The following is a 16,925-nucleotide window of genomic DNA, read 5'->3' as shown; positions in this document are numbered from 1 at the left end:
CACTGGCACAGGCTGCCATAGAAGCTGTGACTGTATCCAAGGCCAGGTTGGACAGGGCTTGGAGCAACCTGGGATAGTGGAAGGTGTCCCTGCCCATCGTTGGGGGGACAAGATGAGCTTTAAGGTCCCTTCCAACCCAAACCATTCCATGATTCTGTGATATCAAAATGGCAGAAGGTGGTTTTTTTCCATTTGCTGTCAAGGATTCAGGGAGCAATACTGGACTATCAGCCACTTCTGCCCCTTCTCCAAACCTCCTGCCTCAGTCCTGACATATCTGGGCAAAAGCCTTAGTGATCAAACATGCCTGTCCTGGGGAAGGAAGAGTACGCCAGGAGAAATTAGGAATTTAACTCCACTTCCCTCCTCCCAGATATCTGTCATACAGATTCCTCTTAGGAGGAAGCATTTCATGAACTACAGTGAAAAAATTATTTGCAAAGTAATGGCTGGAATAAGGAAGCAGGCTGGCCTGGGGCAGCTTCCAGCTGTCAGAAACCAGAGCAGCCACTAAAAATCCTTGCACTCTTCAGGGCACAGCTATCCTGAAATATTAATGTCTCTGGAGCATTGCAGGACCCCAGCGTGTTCCAAGGCTGTGCAGAGATGTGGGGTGGGTTTAGCTGTGCTGATTAAAGTGATTTAACCTCACTGAGAGTGAAAAGCAGCCTGGAAAAACAGTAGATTACGCTGAGGTGAAGTGAATCTGTCTACAAACACCGGTGAGTAAGGAAATGTGAAGTCTGTATTTTCACAGCAAGCGTTTTCTTCCCAGAACAACGAGCCAGCAACATAAACTCTGCATACATTAAAACTCTGAATGCTCCAAAACCTCTTGTCTATATTCTACAGTGTTTAACACAAAAGCTCAGCTTGGATTAATTGTTCCCTCTGGAAGGAAAAGCCAGACACGTCAGAGCTCACACGTACCCCGGAGACGACGAGCTCCCCGCCGAGGTTCTGCACTTCAGCCTTCACCTTGCTGCAGATGTTGAGCTGGTGGCAGTACAGGGCGATGCGCTGCAGGTACGCCAGCAGGTCCTGCTTGCACGCAGAGTCAGGGCACTGCGGGACAAAGGACAGGAGTGACTGTGCGGGCAGGAGATCTGAACACAAACCATGGAGAGAGAAGCCAGACACCTCCTCCTGCAACAGGGAATGTCCCCAGAGATCATCCCCTCCCTCCAGAGCTCTGGTTTTCAAGAGACAACTGAGCAATAGCTGAGCAGCACTAAATGCACCTAGAACCCAAAACACGGGGCAGAGAACATGGGGGCAGCACTGGACACACCTCTGGGCTCCTTTCAGCTGCAGGCTGCCCTTCAGCTCCCGAGGAGGACAAGGGCTACCCGCCCTCTCCAGAGCAGGTTTGTTAACTATAAAAGGTCCTTCCTGTACACTGTGCAGGACACAGCAGCAACACTTTGATATCCAAGACCTCAAGCTGCAACTAGCAGATGTTACCAATTCCTGTCTTGATTCTCAATCTGAAGTATTTCAAGCTTGGAAATTATAAACCCGACAGCTACTCAATTACACGCAGCAAACAGATATTTTCCTGACTTCTGCTCCCATCTCTCAGCAGTGGGAAAATCAGGTTCCTCACGAGGCACAAAGTCCCATTTTTCAGGTGCTTGCTGGAGCACTCATCCGTAAGGCAAAGGCAACTTTCTCAGCTTTGCACGAAAGACTCTGCAGGATCCGGAGCCTGCTGTGCAGGTTGGGAAGCTGCCACTCTCTGGGACAGAGCCAAAGGGCCACCCAGCTGAGTGGGGAGATGATGGATGAGCCAGTCTCATGCTGGATTTCCAAACCAGAGAGGGGGACCTGCTGAGGGGCAGCCACAGTCCAGAACAGGCTCTGGAAGCCTCAGACAAAAGGGCTGTGGGAAGGCTTTTGCTGCCCACGCCAGACCTGCAGCCTCTTTGGGAGCAGCCTCCACACCTCAGCCCCATGGGCTGCTGAGGACTAGGGAACAGAGCAGCTGGCACACACTCACCTCCACAGACCCTTTGCCCACCAGAGTCTGGTGCTGCTGCTGAGTAAGGCCAAGGGCACGTGCCACACTCCTGCCCCTGCACCCACTGCTGACGGGGCACCTACAGCAGCACCAAACAGCTCCCAGCTGGGCAACATTCAGACAGGCTCTGACCTCCACACATCCCTGATGGTGCTGCAAGCAGTGCCCAAGAGACAGACTTTTACCTCAGACTGGATATATTCCTGATGGCAGGAGCTATTGCAGCAGGGAGGGGGGACATCATGGCCTGTCCTGCAGGTGAGGACACCTCACTGCTGCCATAAGCATTTCTGACCAGAGCAGGGTGTTCCACACACACAGAACACCTGCAGCTTCACATCCACCCCATTTACATCACATTGTGCCACACACACCTTCTTAATCCCTGCTCTGAACCTCAGAGAAGTACCACAGTTGTACCTCACCATGAGTGCCTGTGCTTGTTCTTCCACTGAAATGGCCACTCTGCCCATCATCATCTCATCTTCCCACCCTGCATCCACAGGTCTCCTGGACAACCACTGTCAGACTCACAGTGATCCTTATTTTCTGCATTAAGGCAGGCTGTACCCAGCATTATTTCAGCTCTAGCACTGTATCAGCAGAGCAGGAATTCACCTGGCATTACCCAGGGACAGGACTACAGGCAGACCCTGCAGTGATCTCCGTCCTTCCAAACAGCTGCACCCCATCCAGATTGATTTAAGAGCTTTTCTCCACACAGCCCTGTTCACATCAAAATCCCATTTCACCCAGGACCCTGATCCTGTGCAGCAGACCATCCAGCAAGGACTCATAATGGACATGGCATGATTGGAAGATTAATCTCAAACGTGGCACCAGTTCATTACTTAATGCTTCACTCAAGCTGAGCTTTATTGCTGATGGCCACGCAGCCTCTCCTCCCCTTTCAGGCCAAGGTAAAAATCCCCTCCTGGGTGTCAGCAGCAGGGCCTGAGCCCTAATTCTCCCTGCAGGCCTTCTTTCCTTAGCTATGAGATGGAAGCAGGAACTCATGTTTCCCTGTATAAAAAGGCACCCGAGGAGACTGGACCAGAAGTGATCTTTGTGTTGCCCAGGCAGGGATGTGCAAACAGGGGTCATGGTCACATGAAGCATTTGCTTCCCACAACAGTCACTGATCTGCCAGAACAGACATTTAACTCTGAAATGAAGGGGGGTGTAGCTCATACATACATACATGTGCTTTTCCAGGGTCAGAACAAGTGGATTTTCTAAGCCGAAGTGGTCTCTGGGCACAGCAGAGGTAACCCAGCACTGTATGTGGGGGACAGAATCACACACACACAGGGCACTACATGGACTGGTGGCAAGCTGGGACAAGCACATCAGGCTGTGGGGATCTGCATGGCTTTATGGGCATCTGACCCCAGCAAATAACAGAAACCACTTTCTCAGTCCCAAGGAAGGTGATGAAACACCCAAAGTCGTTGCAACTCTCAACGTGGGCACACTGCTTCCATCAGTGGAGTGAAACCCTGCCTAACGAAGCAGCAAAGCTTGCAGGTTAATTTTTTAAGCTAATCAATATTAGCCAGCAGTACAAGATGTTTTAGAGAAAGCCCACAAATAGCATTGGCCAAAGAGCTAATGAAAAGCTCCAATTACCATTTTGGAAACCACTCTCCATCTCCCAAAGAGCTCATCTAACAGCAGCACAGCAGTGGAGGGGGGTGAGGGTTGACAAATGCACAGTAGAGCACATCAGAGGGGTGGCTCAACAATTCCAGCTACTTTATGGGGTTACAGAAACAGTTTAAGGAAAGACACTGTCAAGGCAGAGGCTGCTGCATGTTCTGAAGGCAGCAAAACTTTGGTGGAGTAAGCAGTGGAATGGGAATTATCATTGGGTTGTGTGTATCTATATGATGTGAGATGGAAAACCACATCCTCTCTTGTGCATGCTATTTCTGCAGGCAGAATAGAGGACTCAGTTCAAAGACAGATGATGTTTAAATAGAGATGTAACACAGGATAAAAAGGAGCATCAACAAAAGGACTGTGGGTGCCTGTATGAGCCCTGTCCTTTCCCAGGCAGGAGCACTCAGATAGAAACCAAAAAACCCAAAAGGCAACAATTTCAACACTGATCAGGAAAGATTACGTTATTGGATTAACCTACAGCAGGCACAGACACAAACCCCTGTCTGCAGAGCTGGCCTGGGAGGATTCCCACAGCACGGCCCTGCAGTGGAGATGGAAACAAAGGGGTGTTGGGGGTCACCCCCACCTTCCCAAACTGAGATGCTGCCACACACTCAGTGCTGGCTGCAGGCAAAACCGGTGCTCCAAGTCAAATCCAGGGTCCCCCTGGACAGAACAAACACCCACATTCACTTCCTACTGCCCCAGCTGAGTCTGCAGAGTAGGAGAATCACCTTTTTTTTCTCCTTTTTGCACAGAAAAGGTGCAGGGGGAGACAGACTAGCTCTTGGTGTGTGCAAGAGCACACAACCCCCTCTCCAAGTGTCTGCTGGTGTGCCAGCAATCAGAGGTGTTTCCTCCTCCCACTGCATCTCCAGTTTGGGGAATGAACCTGCTGCATTGGGAATTCCCACCAAATGCCCCCCCCCCAGCCCTGGGTGCCAGCTGGGCCCGGGAGGAGCTGTCAGCAGATGTTTTGGGGAGGCAGATCCCTGGCAAGATGGGCACTGGTGACACGTGCCAGCAACTGCCACCAGCCTGTGCCCTGGGCACCTCCCCACACCAGCCCCTGCAGCCAGCAACCAGTCACCCCAGCAAGAGGCTGCTGGAGCCTTTTACTGGGTAGTGGGGCAATCCCTACCCTCACTCCCAGCTCCTTTCCACTGGATGATCTGAACTGATGCAACCTCAGCCTCCCCACACTATCAAAGAAAAAAAATGACAGAATTTTTCTTTGGTTTTGTAGGTATTTCAACACTGGAAAAATAAATCACACAGGGAATCCTTGTCTTGCAGCAAATCATTGTCATTTCTGTGCTCATAACTGCTCTGTATTCCCCCATTCCCAACAAGCAGCCTCTGCTCTTGGAGAGAGAGATGGAACACCGTGGGGAGAACCTGGGGCTGATGGTGAGACCTTTCCCAACAGATGGGAAATACCTTGGGTAACAACTTTTAGGTTTTCAAAGGAAATGTGCTGTAAAAGTGCCCAAGAGCAGGAGCTGGGGAGCTCCTGACACAGTGACACACGAGGTCATGATTCACTGGTGTCACCCAGCACACAGGACAGAAACCCCATCCTTTGCTCCCAGGATTAGGCACAGGAAGGCATCAGTGCTCTGTGCTCTGTAACTGTCACACCATTCCACATTAACATGTTTCCAAAGAGAATGTAAGCAGATCTAATGAAATATGCAAGCTGAAAGTATTAGTAGAGCATGGAGTTGGGGAAAAAGCTATATTCTTGTCAAAATGACTAACTGTACAGTGCTGCTCGTATTTATCTTCAAACATGTGCTTAATCTTTTACATTTTTAAGGACCTTACTGCTACTAAAAGGAGCCATTTAGTTTTCTTTTATATTTTGAAATGGCTTCGTGCAGAAAACCATATACCAAGTTTGCATAAAACATGTGAATGGAAAAAAAAAAGCATTGTAAACCTTCAGCCCAAGATCCCCTGAGATCTCTAACACAAACTGCTCCTTGCTTCATTTGCCTACATCAGCTGCACACCTGCTTCTCCCAGAAACATGGCTTTCAAAATGCTATAGCAAGGAGACCCACTTAAAGAAACACTTTTCAAATTTATCTCCCCATTGAACATTTCTTCCTGCATCATTAATACATCAGGGTGTAGACAAGCACCTCTGGATGCAACATTAAAAGAGGGATCTGTGTTGCAATTATTTACTGCCCGTGTGACATGGGTTCAGTTAAAACCTTGCATTACAAATGTCCATCCAGGGAAGGACTGCAAAGCAAGTGACAGCTGGACAAAACAAAGTTTAGTCCATGATCTCAGACTTAACCTCCCTGCATTTCAGAGTCACTCTTCAAGGTGGAATATTATTACTAATGCTGATGTTTCTCTGCAATTTGGGTGTGGGCTAAGACCAGAGGTGCTTTTGCTTGGCCCAACCCAGTTTCTAAGTGGCTTGGGATGGACATTGCATAAACCCCCCCAGCTGGCCATGCTCATTCAATCCTGCAAAAATTCCTTTTAAATACTGGGACAGCACAGCCACACTTGGGTCACTGCAGGCCTTGCTCCAAGTCTGCATCACCTCTGACTGTGAAAACAATACCAGAGAGCTCTGACAACACCACCACTCAGTCTGTGGGGCATTTGAAAATTGTTAATATTAAAAAGCTGCCTCAAAAATAAAATTAAAGGTTGTGCAAGAGGCCAGGTGCAATTCTGAGGGTGTTGTCCACGCTGACATTGCTTTGGGAAGCACTGGGCATGTTCCAAGTGTGACAGGAGTCCAGTCTCAGTCCTGCTCAGTCCCAGAGACTGGCCTGGACTCTGTGTGACCTGAAGCAGTGCTGGCATATTGCTACCCTGAAATGGCAGGGGCCTGATTTAAGCTGAAGAGCTGCTCTGTCACTGCTGGACAACCTCAGCTGCCTACACTGCTCAGGGTGGCAGCAGAGCAGCTAGAAAGGAAAGGCTGGAATTTTCCAGCAGCAAATCTGGAAAATCAGTTAAAAACCCCCAAAACTAAACTCATTTTCTCTGTTCATCACATCTGCAGCACTAAAAGATCTGCTATTGCTCATTTGTGCTGGAGGCTTACGGGGCTGGGTGGTGACTTACATGGTCAGCAATGGTCCGTCCCAGCTTGTCCATCCTTGACCCAGCCTCTGCGATCTTCTTGGCTGCACTAATCACATCTGACGTGTTCTTCAGTGGACCTTTACCTCTGCAAAACACAACAGAGTTCACCTTCTAGCACCAGAGAACCACACCAGTGAACTATATATCACTTATTCTCACTCTGTTCCATGCAGTGCTGGAAGTGACTCCTCACCAAACTGCAGGAAAAAGTGGACAGAAACAGGCAGGTGCAACCATTACAGCACCTTTGTTTTCAAGACAGTTACCCCCTTTCAGCTCTTCCCCATATTTAGCTTAAATCTAGGAATAAAAACATGTTAAATTTTACTGCTTTAAGCAACCCAATGATGATGAGAGATAACATTTTAGAAGCCAGATTTGCAATTTTTATGGAATGGAACATCAAATTTAAAAAATAGCGTTGTATAATCTGGTAAATTAATTTCAAAAGGCATCGAAAAACCTCTCTTTCTTCTGCAAATAACTGTGCTAGGAACTATTTCTGCAGTATAGCAATATTGAGAAGCCCTTAGAATTTAATGTTGTAAAGAACTGAGCAAATATATATATATTCCTTGGGACAAGAATCACCCTAAAGAAAGAAAGAAAGACAGGCAATAACTGCTGTGTATCTGTAGATCAATTTAAACAGTTATTACCACCCAGTCAGTGCACAGTAATGCGTCTCCCCAGTTAATATGCAGGCTTGAATAGGGCAACATTTAAAGGAAATTATAAGAAGGCTCCTTGGAGTACTTGCACCATGTTTCATTGAAAGCCCAGCAGCGCAGCCAGTTCTGAGTGTGCACAAATTAAAAAGCCTCACCTGGTGAAGTCTGTCATTTCCATCATAATCATACACATCTGTTTGGCCAGGACAATGATATCGTTGCCACTGTCATCCCATTTGGACACTTCAGCATCCAATTTACTCTTTTCTTCCTGGAAGCTTGCGACTTGCTCAGCAATCTTGGCTTTCTGCTCTTGAGGGAGCTGAGCCATGATAGCCTGAAAGAGAGAGTTGTCTCACATTGCCTCCTGCTGCCATTTGTAGAAGGCTTTGTGGAACATTTCACTAATAACCAATTTCAGTCATGTAGATGGGGGATAAAACTTTTATAGCAATCCTCTACCTAGAGGCTTTACAGAGCCATTTCCTTCCATTTTGAATCGAAGTTTATGCTCCTTCTGAAGAAAGAGTGCCCAGAAAGACAAGCTGACACCTAAAATATGGGCATTTGCATGATACAACTGTTAAGACTCCAAACAAATCTGCCATGTATTGCCATCCCTGGAAGAAAAACTGCATGAAGAGGGGAAACTTGCCTTTAATAGAAAATTTTAACTTTTTAAAATTAAGTTCCACTTGGGTATTGAGGATAATAACAAATATTACCAGTCTCTTCCCTCCAAAAAGCCAGTTGTACTGTTTTGAAAGATGGATACTGAGGATAGAGTAAGTAAAAATAAAGAGTATGTGCTTACTCCTGAATAAAATCTCTTAGACTGGGTTTACAGCCTGTATGAGACTCAATGCCCTTGCCTTCATAAATACCAGGAGCACTCCAGGAGTCTTTGTTACGAAAAATCCTCCGGCAGCAGCTGTGCTAAAAGGTAAATGAGCAATGTCTGCATTTAAATAAAAGGGGGAGAGGGTACAGGCTTGTACAAGGAAGGAGAGCACAAAAAATACTCTCAGTTGGTGTAATTCCAAAGCCATCGTGGCAGAAGTTTGATAAATAAGGCCTGGCTACGTCTTGCCTGGCTAAAAGAGCCTCCACAAAAAATCTGCTGTGGCACCTTCCCAAGAGCGTAAATTGTTATCGATCCAGAAGGGACACGTCAAATAAAACCAATAGGTGAGGCCTGGTTTTCCTTCAATGTACTGATTTTAGGTTTTCACCTATTAATGACTATATATTGCCTGTCAATGCTTTCATTTTTAACAGTCACAGCAAATGCAGTTAGCTGAAATGATTTCATTTCTGAGCTCCTCTCAACATTGTCTTGTTCAGTGGCCAAACACACCCCAGCACGTGTGTGAGAAGACATTTTGTAACAATTTGTTGCCCATAAAGTTAGTATTTGTCTGTTGAAAATTAATCCAATGGAACCATCTGCCCTGTACCTCCCTGCACTGTAGGCAGTGACTACAATGTCTGTGGAATCAAAATACGAAGCAATTAGCTGCTATTAAAAGGATTTTGAACTTTCAGAACATCCAAAATAAACCACAGACATTTCCCACGTCCATCAGACCGACACACGCTGCATTTCACTTCACCCCTTTTCCAGAACAATACCAGAAACAAAGGATACCACTTTTCTGATCCAACATTTTCATCGCCACCCCCAAAAAATTCAACCTGGATTTTCAAAGCAACTCAGACTGTTTCTTGAAGGCAGGTGACAGTTTTACAATGCTCAGGTTTCTGCCTTACCCTTGCGCTCTGCCCGGCAATGAGCTGATCATCTTCGGTCTGGATGCTGGTCCTGCTTCGGACATCGAAATCCTCGGTCTCAAAGTCAGAGTCATCCAGCTCCTCAGGAGTCTGAGGGAAAAGCATTCAGTCAGAGTCAAACAACAGATTTCACGGCTCTGAAAATCAACAAGAATATTGTTTTTCAAGCAGAGAGAGTGGAAACCAGTGAAGGTAAAAATTATTCAATGTTTTCAACAAAAAGGTAAATACAGAGACTGTATCCAGCTCGTGAACACATGTGATTATACATGCTTGACTGCTCATGTTAAACACCATAGGGATCCCCAGAATTACACAGCAGTAACTAAACAGCTGAGATTTGTCAGGACACTAATGCACTCAGCAGCTGAAAGACAGAAAAAAGTTTGCAAAACGAACAGCATTTTTGCAACTTGATTAAATGTAAAAGCTTCACTTGAGATGCTGAAGCTGGAATTACCCACAGCTCTAAGGGCTGATTCAGAACCACAGACGGTGTCTTTAGCACAATTATGAATCAAAGCATTGACTAAATTAACAATAGATAAAATAGCTCAAAATTTATTCTTATCCCCCAGGAAAAGCTGACAAATTTTAGCTAGTAAGGGCCAGCTTTTATGCTGTAGGCTAAGCACATCTGACCCAGTTCCTGCTTGCCTAGGATTTATTTTTGCTACTGCCAGTCTGTAGCTGGCAAACTTTTTATAAAGCTTATCAAGTTTAAACAGCATGTTTGTCAAAATACTACATCTTTGTTAGAGTGGCATTTCATGACAATTCTGCAGAGCTGGACCAACAAAGAATTTCACTGATAAATGCAATAAATTGTGATTAACAGATAAGATGCAAATAAAGTCCCTGTTCTTTAGATTTCTTTCCTATGACTTGAATTTCACAGACTTGTTTTTCAATATGGACACCTTGTGATACAGTTAAAATAGATATGGATACTCAAAATAGATGCCAAAAAGCAAAGGTGAATACACTGATAATCAAGACCTTGAGTATTCCAGCCACCATCTCCTCTCCTGGCCTTGGAGAACAGGGTATATCCACAAAATCACCAGAACATATGCTAAGAAGTACCTTGGTATATCAATATTTAAAAAACATTAAAAAACATAAAGGAAACAGTTCTGTTGTATGTTTACAAACTGTTTGTGAGCCTCAAGCCTCCTCCCTCTGCCCATCCATCCCTCTGGGGATACACAAAGTGTAATTCTGCCTTTCAACCTGCCACCAAGGGCAGAGACTCCTCTGTGGCGATGAGCGGCTGCCTGGGGCGCAGGGAGGGAGGGAAGAGCTTCCCTTCAACAAACACAGTGAGATCCCAGCTTTGAAAATACACTGCATAGTAACAAAAAAGAGGTGTCTGAGTGACTTTTCCTGCTGGTCCCTGTAAAGAACAAGTGCCACTGAAGCAGCTCCCTGGCCCCGCTGAGCTCAGCCGCACCCCGGCAAGAGCAGCTACACCGAGAGAAGTGGTGGCCTGGGATCTCCACCCGGATGGCTCCTTCATCCTAAAATAAACCCTTTGGACGACAAATGCCAACATTTGAACTCCTTGACAGGTCACTGCTGTGTCACCAGGGAGCTGCTGTGGGCTGCTGGCAGCTGCAGTGGAGCCGTGGCACCCTGACATCACATGGGAGCCGCGGCACAGGGGGAACGTCAGGAATCCTGGCACCGCCAGCCCGGCTAATTACTGTCGACGTTGAATTGGCAGCCAGGCCTCCATGTCCTGAATAACGAGGACTTCAGCAGGGGGTGAATCAAATTGGTTTGTCTGCATAGCAGGAAGGCACTGATATCTTCATCTAACACTGCTTGTCTATAAACCCCGAGCGTGAGTTTGAAAAAGATTCCACGGAGAGCACATATGTGGTTACTGCTTTTGTTCTTTGTCATACGATCGTTTGCTTTAAGCAGCAGATGTGGAAGACACTATTGCAATGGTTACTGTAATCACATATATTCTGGGGCTGTACAACCTTAATTCACCTATCACCAAACTGCATCTGCCATGGTTACCACTCTGAAAGATGAAGGCAGTTTCTCAGAGTCAGAGAAGTACAAGGAAAAGAAGGAAAAAAAAGGAATAAACTCCCAGTATTTGTTTTTTCTGTGTCTGGCTTCTGCCCATTTTTGCCCCACTAAGATTCAAGAAATAGGCCCATAGATCAGCTTCAACGAGAACCTTCTTTTCTGCATCCCTTCAACCAACTGCAGGAGTCTTTCTGCTCCCAACAGCTGAACGCTGCCTGACCTGCCAGAAATTAGGGCTTCCAAGTCACACTCATTGCACCTGAACCATGTAACAACACAAGAGACAAGGCCTCAGTGAGCTGCCCCTGTTTACCAGGTTAGCCAATTAACAAATTACACGCTCTAGGAACTATACACCGACCTCATCTCAACTTGCTTTTGACCAGCCAGCATTAATTCTTAAAATTTACTTAATAAAGAGCCATTAGGTTTTATTTCTGAGCTCTCAAACTATCAACAAGCATCTACAGTTCCGAATTCATTTGCTGTTGTTAACTTAAAGGTCACTGATTTTAGCACATTATCGAGCAAGGCATTACCATGAGATTACAAAAGATGCGTGAAGGGTATTTAGCATCACAACTCGGGCTATCATCGATGCTCAGATCTGGGTAATGAATTTGAATCAAAACGTACTGCTCAAGTGCTCCACAGTGATTAGCAGTTTTAAGACTCTGAATGTTAATAGGAGCTAAATGAAAATCTTCTGCTGTCTGCTCTCAATTATCCTGATGGCTGTCAGTTCAGTGCAGGCAGGGGAAGCAGAGGAAACTCGGGAAGCTGTCGAGGTAAGTTGTGCTCACCCGGATCATCAGCACGGCTTTCCTGATATCCCGGATCCCGTCGTACACCAGCCGGGAAGCGTCGATAAACTCGTTCTCATCCATTGGCTGAGCGGGGTCTGAGCTCAGGGCTTCCACAGCAGCTTCCACTTGCTCCGTAAACCGCGGCATAACTGAGCTCGGAACACGAAACAAGTCAGTCCCCACCCCAATGCCACTTTCTGCCTCACACTCCCGTACCAGTCGTGTGTGCCTCACTTTTAACTATCCCTGGAAGCTGTTCCATTGAGATTCAAAACATTTGTTACAGGAGCTGAAGTCTTAATCCACTTCCATTTCTCCTTACATTGCTGCTATTTGGTGTTTTCTCCTTAGACAGTGACAAGTTTATCACACCTGTCTAGTGGACAAGGAGAAAACACCCAGAGAAGCCCTTAGAAACTATGGGATAAAATGTTTAAGCGTTTATTTGATGTTCCCTGTAGATGTACATAATTTTTTGGGGAAAAAAATAATACTACCGCCAGGAAGCTCAAGTTTAAGAAGGCACTGGAAGGGGGCAGGTTGTACTGCTGCATTTCAGTGACTCATTGAGCCCCAGGAAGAACATCCCAGAGCCAGTTACAGCTTGCTGTTTCTTCAATGTCACCCTTGATTCTTCATCAAAGTAATTAAAGCAAAAACAACATCTAGTGGTTGGCAGAGCACTCACTGAAGCAACCAGAATCCTTCCTTACCCTGTATGGATGTCACCAGCTAGTTCAGAGGAACACCCTAATTTGGTGTTCAGGTGTGGGGCACTACAACCTACAATGCTTTTATAAAGTTGTAAAGATACTCTACAAAATCTACCCTAATCATTACCCCAAATTTACTCTGGTGGGCCAGTGTGATGCTCCTTCTGGACCCTGAACACCTGCAGAGCCTGGTCCAACACTCCAGGACAATCCCAGCACAACTTTCAAGCCATCACTCACCATTTGGGACTCATTCCCAGTGTTTTTGCTTTCCCCAGCCCAGTCCATTACATTGAGCACATGCAGGGACACCCCGTGCACTGCTGATCTTTAAGCCAATCCACACAACAAAATTACACTTCTCACTGTGAAACAGCTCTGCAAGTAACTCCCACTAATTTTCATTACAGTAAATTGAGCCTTTAACAGATTTCACAGGTACATCAGGTACCCAGCTGCCCACATGTTTTCAAACAACACAAATTGAGGACTCCTGGGAGTAAGTGACCCTTACCTGTGTTGGAGAGTAACTTGGTTGCTTCCAACACCTTCTCCGTGTAGACTCCGGGTTCGTAGTTGTCCATTTCCGACGTGACAACATGAATGACTCGGGCGGCGCGGCCCCGGATCGCACCCGCTGTGCGGTCTAAGCCATCAACATCCTTTTCTTGGAGAGCAATCACACATTTGTTTACATCTTCTAAAATGTGATTCTCTGGTGGTAAAAGAAGCAGGATTTAGACAGCAATATCTTCTTTTCCGTTACCAGCATTGCAACTGCTCAGTTTGGGACCTGCTCTATAAAACCTCCATGGAGATGCTGTCAAGAATTGATTTTTAAGCTATGACCAGCAAACAGTTGCCCTTCCAAAGTAGGTGTCAAAAAGTCAGAAGTCCATACCCCAGCTGGCCCTGTTTGTACTCAATTTTACCAACAGGAAAGCTGAACTCCCCCCTAGTGTGTCTCTTTGTATATTCCTCCCCTGGACTGCCCAAGTCCAAATACCTGCAAACCACTCCCCCATCATTCCACGGGTGTGGGCTGATGAGGCACCTCCCCAGCACCACACCTAATCCACTCAACACTCTAATAGACCAGGGCACTTGTTGCTTTTTTCTAGCTTCCTCCACAGTGTTTTCCAACAACCACACACATACCATCAGAGAATATTACACTGTTAGCCCCCCATTCCAATTTGAGACACGTCATGTACGTGGTGAATTATGGGGAAAGCATTCCAGCCACTGAGTACTCACTGCCTCTTCAGAAAACAATTTACTTTTCAATATTCGTTTTCTTTTTTATACAGAGATATTTTCCCCCATTTACCAAGTCCAAGAAGCCCAAAATGAGTAAAACCCCTTAAGAGATTTCTGAAGATGCCTAAAGAGATTGGGATCCTCATTTGGGGAAACCTATCCAAAAGATCTCCCAAACTGTCATGAGAGACTTGCAAACTCTGTTAGAGACCTCTTTGATGTATCAGTACCAGTGCTTTGATATCACCTTCCTAGACCAGCATTTGGGCTGCTTGGTAAGAAACCAACTTGGAAACATTTCTGCTCTGTCACTTAAAACAGTTTCCAGCGTTACTTACCATTGACTTAATCATTCTACACTGCCAACCCCTGCAAGTGGCTTTTATTCCCTCTGCAGGTAGTAAAAGAGCTATTTAGCAAGAGTTTGTAGAGACAAGAAGCTCATAGAGTTGGCTGATAGAGGATTTGGAGGAACTGCCTGAAAGGATTGCTGTGGGAAGTTATGCCTGATTTACATAAAATTAACAGAGCCAGGTGCAATATTGCGAGACTTCTGTAAGTAACCTGGACAAAAACGACACTTGTGAAACCCCTCTGAAGCAACTCAGCCTGAACAGGTTCAGCTGAGGGCAGAATGTGGCCCTGGGAGAGAGAAGCCCAGGTTCATTAGTGATGTGACAAGTCAGTGAACAGGCAGCCAAGGCACAGGAGCCTCGGCGAGGAGCACGGAGGGTATTTAAAGCAGGAGACAGTCCTGGGAGCTGCAACAGCCCACACAAAAGGCTTCGGAGTCGGGCCAAAACAGACTGTTTATTGCTTCAATTCCTTAATGAATAAATTAAGCCACAGACCATTTAAAAGCCTCTTTGGATTATCTGAACTTTAATAAAAGGCACGGACAAAATGAAGTTGAATATTTAAGTGTCTGCTGATCATTTAAAGTCTTTTGCAGATGCGAAGTGGCCAGAAAGTCATTTCTAGAGGAAGATAACCCACAGGGCAGCCTGCAAAGGGCCCGGGGAAGTGCAGGGCTGTCAGGTGCATCCACTCTGGTTACACTCTCCAGCTGGATGGTAACAGATAAGATCTGACACCCTGCCCTGTGCTTGTAAATACACACAGTGCTACCTGTCCTACAGGCACAGGGACACGAGTGGCTGGTGCCAAATGCCATCTGCTGAGGCTGGGGTGGCAGAGCCCAGGAAATGCTGATGTGCAGGTTCACCACCAGCACCTCTGGGGACGGGAGAACATCATCCTGCATTAAACCAACTCCTCCTGCTGAGCTGGAGAAACATCTCACAGCAACAGCATACAGCAATGGTGAAGGGAACCTGACCCATCGGAATAACTACAGAGAAAATGGTGTGGTTGGGAAACAAGGTGAGAGAAAAGATATTTTTTCAACAGAAATGATTTTCAGACCAAACAAGGAAATACATTAAACTGTGAAAAGCTACAGAATAAAAAGTCCCCCGCGACTGTCAATCCTCAATCCACCCCCACCCAACACCTTCCACCTCCACCCACCTCCACGTTAAAGGGACTAAGCAATCCCTTTCCAAACTGCCTGTGAAGGAGTCTGGGGGCTACAGGACATCAAAATGTAAGTGCAGCAGTTGGGAGTTGAAGCCATAGATGCACAAATACAACTGTGCTCCTTTGCTGTGTCTTAGCACAATTTCCATGCTGGAGCCTCTGTTCCCCGGGGCACTGGAGGAACCAGGTCAAGCAGCAGTGTGGGCAGACGTGGTCAGGAGCCAACACTGGAGTGTTCATACACTGGTAAAGACAGTGTTCATCTTGTAACAAGAAGGACAATCACCAGGCCCAGGCAATATTCATCGGGAGACTCTTCAGGAAAATAGTTCCACTGAGATGGGCAATCTCTGGCATAAACCTCTGTCAGCAGCAGAGGAACAGAAGGCAGCAAATGGAATGTCTTTTTAAAAGGATTTCAAAGGAGATCCAGGTAATTTCAGAACACTGAATTTGACAATTACATGGTGCTATCAGGAACTGCTCCAAAGAACAGAGATAGCGGGCACACCAACACACCCAGAGTGCTTCAGGAAGGCACAGATAAGAGGGGTAAGAATTACAGAAGGTACAGAAGAGCTCTGAAATGAGAAATAATGAAATGGGCAAAGACTGCACAGTCAAGAGACAGATGACTGACAAAGCAGAACTAACTCTGTGCATGTACAAACTGCATGAAGAAGAGAGGAGGGGAAAAGCCTCTTCACCATCTTCTACTACAAGTAGGGGCATCAAATGAAGCGAAGAGGCGACACTGCCAAAACAAGGAGGTTCTTCACACAGAGCACACTTCCAGCTGGGAATTCCACACAGGAGGATGGAGGTGCCAGCGGTTTATAATGGTCGAAAGAACAACTAACACCAGCTTAAATGAGAAAAATCTGTCAAGGGCTGTTCAGTAAGTGGCACCTCTGATGCTGAAGCTCCCTGAGCTGCACATCCCTCATGGTTGGGAGCACATAGGAAAGTTCTTTAGGCTACAGGGCTCCTCTGCCATTCTTCTCCTGTGCCCTGACAGTGAGCCATCCCCAGACTCTGTCCTAACTCTGCTATACCCTTCTTAAAATGCTGTAGCCTGAAACACTGTGCATTGAAGGATCCTTCTTCCATGATGTTCTGCTGTTATCTAAACCCAACATCTCTCTCATCAAGCCTTTACTACCATTCTGTAGCATAAGCTGAACAGTGAAGCATTCATTTCATGATGGACAGCACACCACACTGTAGGAATGTGGGGTGGTTCTTATATATATTCATATATACACACACACATAGACTCACAAGAACTCTTTTA

The 16,925-nt window shown here is 46.2% G+C and overlaps 1 protein-coding gene across 3 annotated transcripts in view; it reads right to left on the bottom strand.

The window, feature by feature from the left end:
* Positions 1-16,925, bottom strand: part of CTNNA1 (catenin alpha 1) — a 118,781-nt gene that overhangs the window by 2,955 nt on the left and 98,901 nt on the right. For all 3 annotated transcript variants that reach the window (XM_027705083.1, XM_027705081.1, XM_027705082.1), the window contains 6 exons: positions 13,347-13,547; positions 12,117-12,268; positions 9,247-9,357; positions 7,632-7,813; positions 6,785-6,890; positions 931-1,065 (listed from right to left, as the gene is read on the bottom strand). In XM_027705083.1, the coding sequence (XP_027560884.1) occupies positions 931-1,065; positions 6,785-6,890; positions 7,632-7,813; positions 9,247-9,357; positions 12,117-12,268; positions 13,347-13,547 (887 nt within the window). The remainder of the gene's footprint in view (positions 1-930; positions 1,066-6,784; positions 6,891-7,631; positions 7,814-9,246; positions 9,358-12,116; positions 12,269-13,346; positions 13,548-16,925) is intronic.

This window comes from Neopelma chrysocephalum, unplaced genomic scaffold (genome assembly GCF_003984885.1).
Source record: "Neopelma chrysocephalum unplaced genomic scaffold, ASM398488v2 Primary Assembly neopelma1_319, whole genome shotgun sequence".
Classification (NCBI taxonomy): domain Eukaryota; kingdom Metazoa; phylum Chordata; class Aves; order Passeriformes; family Pipridae; genus Neopelma; species Neopelma chrysocephalum.
Note: the sequence above shows the minus strand (reverse complement) of the source record. Positions and strands in the feature narration are given on the sequence as shown.